Raw genomic sequence first — 7,604 nt, forward strand, 5'->3', positions numbered from 1 at the left:
GACACTTTTTATTTGTTTACCTTTGCATATTTTTATTGCCTCGACCAAACTTTTCTACTCATTACATTTTACAATTTTTCTTGCCACAACAATACTTTTTTAACTATTCATATCATTAGATGCTACTCATTTTTCCTTTGCGAATATCATTTGACAAGAATTGTATGACTAGTTAGTGACACCTAGTTCTAGTTGTTGCCAACATCAAAAATTCCCACCAATCCTTGTGGAGACGATAGCTCACTCACTACTATATTACTTACATCGATTGTGTACACTTGCACATATTTGCTTGCATTAGTGTACACGTTTACAAGCGAACAGTCCTCTTTATGTAAGGTTGAATTATTCTTTTTGTGGTGTATGCAAACTGGTACGAAGATAAACTTAGGCTTTTGGTTTGCTCGTGCCTTTGAGCATGTTTTACGATCTTGTCGCCCACTCATTCTCGATTCTTACATAATTCACCTTGTATCTCGACTTTTTCCATTAACCATTTGATACTGCACAGTTTACTTATATTTTTTCCATGGATGCTTTAGATGCAAGGTGTTTGGACACAATGGGACTCCTCGTTGACACTCTCGACGTACCTCATATCATTCCTCTCGGCACCATTACACCTCGAAATCAGTGAGTTCACCTTCGTAGTACCACACCATAATCGGCATCGACAGAGAACCCAAACAACGAGATCCATAAAGTTCACAGACATCTCAACTCCATCGAGGCTAATCTTGCTGAGATCTTGTTCTACCTTCGCTTGGGTACATCTCATCGTGTCAGCGGTCGTAATTTGACCAGGAAATATTTTTGTTCCCTCTCTTGTGCTTTTTTTTACATATTGGGACAATATGGTCTAAGTGAGTGGGTAGAATTTGCATATGAAATTTTTACCTTGCTTCTTCGATTGGATGGAATTGAGCTTTCGAACGTTGATATGTTGGAATTTCTTGTAGCGTATCTTGAATTTTACTTTATACTTTAATTTCATTATAAATCGTGACCATGCTTTTGTCGAACTTAGGTTGCATGATAGTTATTGGCATAACTAATGGTTTTTTGTAATTTTTTGATTGATATGTTCTTGATTCAGTACATGTTAGCCATTCATGTGACACTTGAGCTTAACGAGCATATATTTTCATTCTTGCTCACTATTTGGTTGAGTGTGTTGGACTAGTTTTGTATTCTAGAACTCATAATCTAAATGCATATCGAGACTACATGTTAGACTTAATGTTTTAATGTGATAGGGGCACTTAGGATTAACCCACTCTTATACCCAAATAACCTACTCATTTATATGTCCATTAGTGAACCACTTTTGAGCCTTTATCATTTTTCTTTGTTTTTTCCACATAATTAAACTTGAACCTTTTATTTTTACCTCTCTTTTCTACCCTTATCAAGACAAGAAGATTAGTTACTTGATTTAATGTATGTTCTTTAGTTTTCAATCATTTTTATATTTCTCAAAAAAAAAAATCTAGTTCAAACAGTGCATAAAATAGAAGAAAAAACATAAAGGAAAAAAATTAAAAAAAGAAAGAAAAGGGTTCCAAAAAAAATGTGATTGATGTTTATGTTTATCTGTTGCTTGTGGTATTAATTTAATGAAGTTAGGAATCATTTGTACATCTATTCTCTTGGTACTTAAACCCATGATTATGACCATTTCCCTACCCTAACCTAAGCCCCATTCAACCTTGTTTTAAAGACCCCTTGATTATTGCATTATGTTCACTTTTAGTAGTGGAGACTTGATTTGATTCCAAACTTATGATAATATCTTGATTAGTTGTGATTTGAGTGATTTTCTTATACCTTAAACACTTTGAATGAAAATGAGTGAATCTTTGAGAGGTATTGAGCTTTGTTTCATTGATGTTGGCAAATAATTGGGATATCTTGATTTGCTTAATTGTATCTTAATTTCGACAATTATTATTGTCTTAATTCATTTGGAAATTTGAGGAATAAAGTATTATTAAAGATGGAAACTTGTGGTTTTGGTGTATTGATTAAGGAATGCTTGAGGATAAGCATTGAATAAGTGATGGGAATTTGATAGGTGATTTATTTAGTTACTATTTTATCTTTAATTTCTCATTGATTATTAATTTATGTTGTTGATTTGGTCGTTTTAATTCATTTTCCGTGCAAGACCTCAGATTCCAGGAATTACAGTAAAATGACGAGGTTCTGTAGTTTTTATTATTATTATGGAGTCAAGGTTGGATTAGTGGGCATGACGCGTCTGACATGACATCTAGTCAACGGCTTTTAGAAGGTTCAGTTAGCACTTCTAGAAGGACGAAAGATTCAGCCTCATTTTAAAAATTTAATTAGAAATTATCTCTTGTTTTTAGAATTTAATTTGAATATTTTTCCAAAAATTATCTTTTATCATTTTTTAGGTTTTACAAAGCTATAAATACCCTCTTAGGGTATGCTTAAAAACACATTCTGAATTACCTTTGTTCTTTGCTTTGGGATTTTATAAAGTTTTCTTTTTCTTTCCCATTTTATTTTTCAAGTTTTCTTTTCTTTTATTATTTTAAAGTGTTAAGTATGATATCTATCATACTTAGCGAATTTTACAATAAGCCAATGGCTAATGTGAAGACTCAATTCTAATTGTGAGAATTGAAAAGCACCTAAAACCTTTGGGTTATTTTTCACAATTTTCTGCAAATTAGGATTGGGAATCAACTTCTCCTTTAAAAATTAAAATGCTTATCTGATTTAAAGTTGGTAGGAAGAATTGACTGGTAACAAGTTCGACTTCCAGTGAATACATTTATCAGTGGTTCGTTAAGGGAAATTGAGATCAGACTCGATTCTCATTGAGACAACAAAGTTTGTGTCGGGTTTTTCCAAATCTTAAAATTGAGTTGGCACTGACGACTATAGTCGTGGTTAGTCCACATAAGGACTGAAATTAAAATGTTGCTTTTGGATTGTCGGTTTACTAGAGAGAGAAACAAGTTACAGGGGTTATGCCCTATAGACTATAACCGGCAGTAATACGAATTAAAAATCTTATTCGATGACCAGTTGAAATTGAGGCAAAGCGAAGCCTGTGGCTATTTTACCATAATTAAATTTTCATCTTAATTTATTTTCTTCAATTTTCTTTAGATTAAATTCTTTATTTACTTTCAAATTCTACAAACAAATCCCTCCATTTTTACTATTAATTTCGCCTACACCAGAATCAAAAGACTTTAATATCAACAGCTCCAAAGTCCATCTGAATCGATCATTCTTCTTTATACTATCATTTTATTCATTTTATTTGAGATTAAGGATTATCATTTGATAGTAAAACGATGATTGTCATAAAGAAAAATAAAGATGCAATACAAGAAAATAAAAGAAAAACAATGAATGTTAGCGGTGGACAATCAACACTAAAGTTAGTGTCACCGCTTATAAAAAAAAAATAAGAGGGGAAGCGGCCTAAGTTCATAGAAGAAAGGGGTAAGCGGCTGATCTGCATGTTATTATTGGATGTAATCGGAATGCTTATAGAAATCGGGCATGACATGACTATACATTTGCTTTTGAAGATGATAGAGAAGCCATAATTTTCTTAAGGCATATGTTATACGTGAATGGGCGTTCTAGATGAACTAGATGACCTGTTTTTTCTATGTATTCTACACTCGCTTTTTCTCCAATTTGCCTGCCACATATAATTATTTCAAATCAGTTAATTAACATCGACAAAAATGACAAGAACAATGAAAAAAAATCAAATGTTAATAATAAGATTTAATTAAATTAAAATTTTATTCCGAAAAAAAATATTTGAATTAAAATTAAAATGTTAAAAGTGAATTTTTTTTCCAAAATAGTAATAACTAAAATAATTATTTAAATAAACGTTAAAAAAAATTTACATTATAACAAATGAACAGTAAACATACTCTTTTACGCAGATGGCAGTATCCAAGTCAAAAATCCGATCATTCCTCCCCCACAAAAGATATATCTTCTGCAATAATTTACCATTGTTGAAATATTAAGCGACTCCTTTTAATTTTAACTATCTTTACGGAAATTAAATTAAAATTTTTAAAATTATATATATTTGTTAATTATATTGATGTATTTTTGATCTTATAATTTAATTTTTAAGTAAATGAATTTAAAGTTAAAATTTAACTATTATAAATTTTATGATAAATTATATAAAATATAAGAAAAATAGTACTTAACATGAGAAAATAATTTAAACACAGTAGGAAATAATATATATATATATATATATATATCGGTTAAAATTTACTTATACAATGTAAAACTCTTTAGTTTTACACAGATTTATAACTATTGGATGAGTGAAAATAGATGGATGAGATTAACACTAAGAAATGAGAAAATATTCACTCGAAAAAAAAACAAGGAGTTAATCTCAGCCATCTATTTTCACTCATCTAATGGTTCTAAATTTGTGTAAAACTAAAGAGTTTTACATTATGTAAGTAGATCTTAAACAAAGAGTTAATATCAGTCATCTACTTTTACTCATCCAATAGTTCTAAATATGCGTAAAACTAAAGAGTTTTAGATTGTATTAATAAATTCTAACCCTATATCCATGTGAAACTAATGTATCAAGATTATATTTATATATGTGTGCGCCCACGTGCATACGTGTGTACGTGCACTACGTGTGTAAAAAAGGTAGCCCATATTATTCTAGTAGTAAAGTAACATCATTAAAATTTTATAGGATTCAAATTCTACCCTTTTTTAGTTATAAAAAATAAAAAAATTATATAAAACAAATTATAAAGTAATAAGATATTTTTCTAATAATACCATATTATCGATTAAAAAACTATTCGAGATCAAACTTAAAATCTAATATTATATAAGACTATATTTATAACAATGAAACTATATAGTTTTAATAAATTTTTAAATGAATAATTGATCTGAAATTATAATTTTTTTATATAATGTCTGAACTAAATTATAACAAAATTCAATTGCTTTGCCATTTAATTATGTTTTCTTTTAAGACATATCCATTATCTAATTAAATTTAATGAATTATAAAATAATAAATATACACATAATCAATATATAACATTTATTTATCACAACCACTATAGACATGTTGATTATTAAATAACTCTTTTATTGCCTTGTAGTTTGTGTCAATTGACTTAGATAATCTTTAAAGATATGACATTTCTAAAAGCTATCTACTACTTAATTATATACAAAATATAATACCAATATCGTTGACTTCTTAAACATTTAAATTATTTAACAAATCTTCAGTTAAATAATAACTTTATCTATTTTAAAATATAATATTTCCTTGGGTAAATTATACGTTTAGTACACAGTTATCACTTTTGTTTCATTTTAGTTAGTTAACTGTTTTTTAAAAAAATTATACCTAACGTTTAGTTTCAATTTTATTTTAGCATCGTCTGGTTAAAAAATTAATGTTGATGTTGATGTGTCACCATAAGGTAATGTTATATCATCATTGAAAAAATTAAAAATATTATGTCAATAGTTCTATTAATTTTTAATAGCGGATGACTATAATAGAACTAAAACATTACGTTAGTGATGATTTTAAAAAATATATATTTAAATCACCAAAACATAACCTAAGTGATAGCAAGATAACTAAATACATAATTTAGTCTAAATAATAACTTTATCTATTTTAAATATAATACTTTAAAAAATACCTGATGGAAACTAGGGAGAGTAAATTCTTCGTCGCTGATGACCAAAGCTTGTAGGAGTTCCACTTTCTCCTTTCTAAAAGTACAAATTCCCTGTCATAGTTTTAAAATAAAAAAATGAAATAATTTGATTTTACAAAACTAAAGGTTAAATTATACGTTTAGTATCTAAAGTATTACTTTTGTTTCATTTTGGTATCCAAATTTTATTTTTTTCAAAATCATACATAACGTTTCGTTTATAATTCAATTTGGTAATCGTTGTTAAAAAATTAACAAGATGTTGACGTGACATTTTTTTTATTTTTTTCAATGATGACATGAGGTTATCTTATGGTGACATGTCAACACTACAGTTAAGTTTTTAACAACGGAATACCAAAATGAAACATAAACTAAAACTTAGGTAAAATTTTGAAAAAAAATAAAGTTTTGTTACCAAAACAGAACATCAGTAACAATTTATGTACTAAACCTGTAGTTTATCCTAAAATTAATTACCTCCAAAATTTCTTTGTAAATCCAATTCGGCAACTTTGGAAAACTCTCTGAAGCAAGTTGAAGGAGAGTTTCAACACCCTCGACTGAGTCAGGAAGCAAATAATCTGCCCATCTTTTGAACCCTAAATGATCGAGTCGGGCTTTGCTGATCGACTCAGTCAAAGCAATAACCGAGCAGCTGACCACCATGGACTCGACCAACTCAGGGTAAACCTCAGCTATCTTAAAACCAACTATTCCTCCATAACTAAAACCGACCAAGATACATTTTTCGACACCTAGTTTCTTCAACCCTTTAGCAATGCACTCGGCCTGAAACTCCACCGATCTCAAGGTCCTGTCGGTGCTGGAATCGCCGAAGAAGACGAAATCTGGGACATAAACAGAGTAATCTTTGGCTAAAGCTAATGCCTGAAAATGCCATGTTAAGATGCCGTCGAGGGCAAATCCATGGAGGAAGACGACGGCAGGCTTTTGGGTTGTTTCGGTTGGGACCCAAATATTGAGAATCGTTCCCGACTCTATCTCTATCTTTTGAGGCCTTATCCCAGCTAGCTTCAATACATAATGCAGAAAAAACTTGTATATATTGATGAAGCTCATTGTGTTGTAAACTTTTTCTTTTCTCTTGGCTCAATAGAGAGATTAAGGTCTATATAGAATGTTGTACCACATTTATTATCTATTTGTAAACATATATAATACGTATAAACATAAACAATATATAATATACATTTATCACGATCACATTCACACGCAATGAAAAAATAGTTTAATAATACACAAACGAAAAATAAGAAATAGAGTGTTATGTATATAAAATCATAGGATGTTTATAAAATCATAGGATGTTTTTTCTAATAATACCATTTTATCGATTTTTTAAAAATAAAAAATCTAATATCAAACTTAAAATTTAATATCATATAAGACTATATTTTTAACAATGAAACTATATAGTATTAATTAATTTTTAAATGAATAATTGATCTTAAATTATAATTTGTTGATATAGTGTCTGAACTAAATTATAATAATTATGTTTTCTTTTAAGACATATCCATCATCTAATTTAATTTAATGATTTATAAAATAATACACATATAAATAAAAGAGAAAATAACCTCAGTGACCAAAAATCTCAGATAATATACGATTTTGACCAACTTTTTTTGGATTTGCGAAAATGACCAACAAAATTGCAATGTGATCTCTAATTCGCATTGCGATCTCCACTATCGCAAATTCGCGTTGCGATAGTTGAAAATCGCGTTGCGATTTTCCATTTCGCGTTGCGATAGTCTACAGTTGTCGTTGCGATTTTCCAAATTCGTTGCGAAAATTCGTTGTGATAGTTAAAAAAAAGATTTTGTTTCTTAA

The 7,604-nt window shown here is 29.1% G+C and overlaps 1 protein-coding gene across 1 annotated transcript; it reads right to left on the minus strand.

Annotated features, from left to right (window-relative positions):
* Positions 1 to 3,555: 3,555 nt before the first annotated feature.
* Positions 3,556 to 6,827, minus strand: LOC120155748 (protein ABHD11-like). Its single transcript, XM_039167227.1, has 4 exons — positions 6,225 to 6,827; positions 5,727 to 5,816; positions 3,936 to 4,003; positions 3,556 to 3,691 (listed from the first exon to the last, which is right to left on the minus strand). Exons 1-4 carry the CDS (start codon positions 6,825 to 6,827, stop codon positions 3,556 to 3,558), a joined length of 897 nt encoding a protein of 298 aa, XP_039023158.1.
* Between the last annotated feature and the right edge of the window lie 777 nt (positions 6,828 to 7,604).

The sequence above is a fragment of the Hibiscus syriacus genome, unplaced genomic scaffold (genome assembly GCF_006381635.1).
Source record: "Hibiscus syriacus cultivar Baekdansim isolate YM2019G1 unplaced genomic scaffold, ASM638163v2 tig00111207_pilon, whole genome shotgun sequence".
Taxonomy (NCBI): Eukaryota; Viridiplantae; Streptophyta; class Magnoliopsida; order Malvales; family Malvaceae; genus Hibiscus; species Hibiscus syriacus.

What these genes read in the sequence shown, in the direction of transcription:
- LOC120155748 (XM_039167227.1), bottom strand. Translation starts at nt 6,827, where the DNA reads ATGAGCTTCATCAATATATACAAGTTTTTTCTGCATTATGTATTGAAG. An exon ending in CTCTCCCTAGTTTCCATCAG is followed by an intron (nt 4,004 to 5,726) that starts GTATTTTTTAAA and finishes AAATTATTGCAG; the next exon opens with AAGATATATCTTTTGTGGGG. An exon ending in ACTGCCATCTGCGTAAAAGA is followed by an intron (nt 3,692 to 3,935) that starts GTATGTTTACTG and finishes TATATGTGGCAG; the next exon opens with GCAAATTGGAGAAAAAGCGA.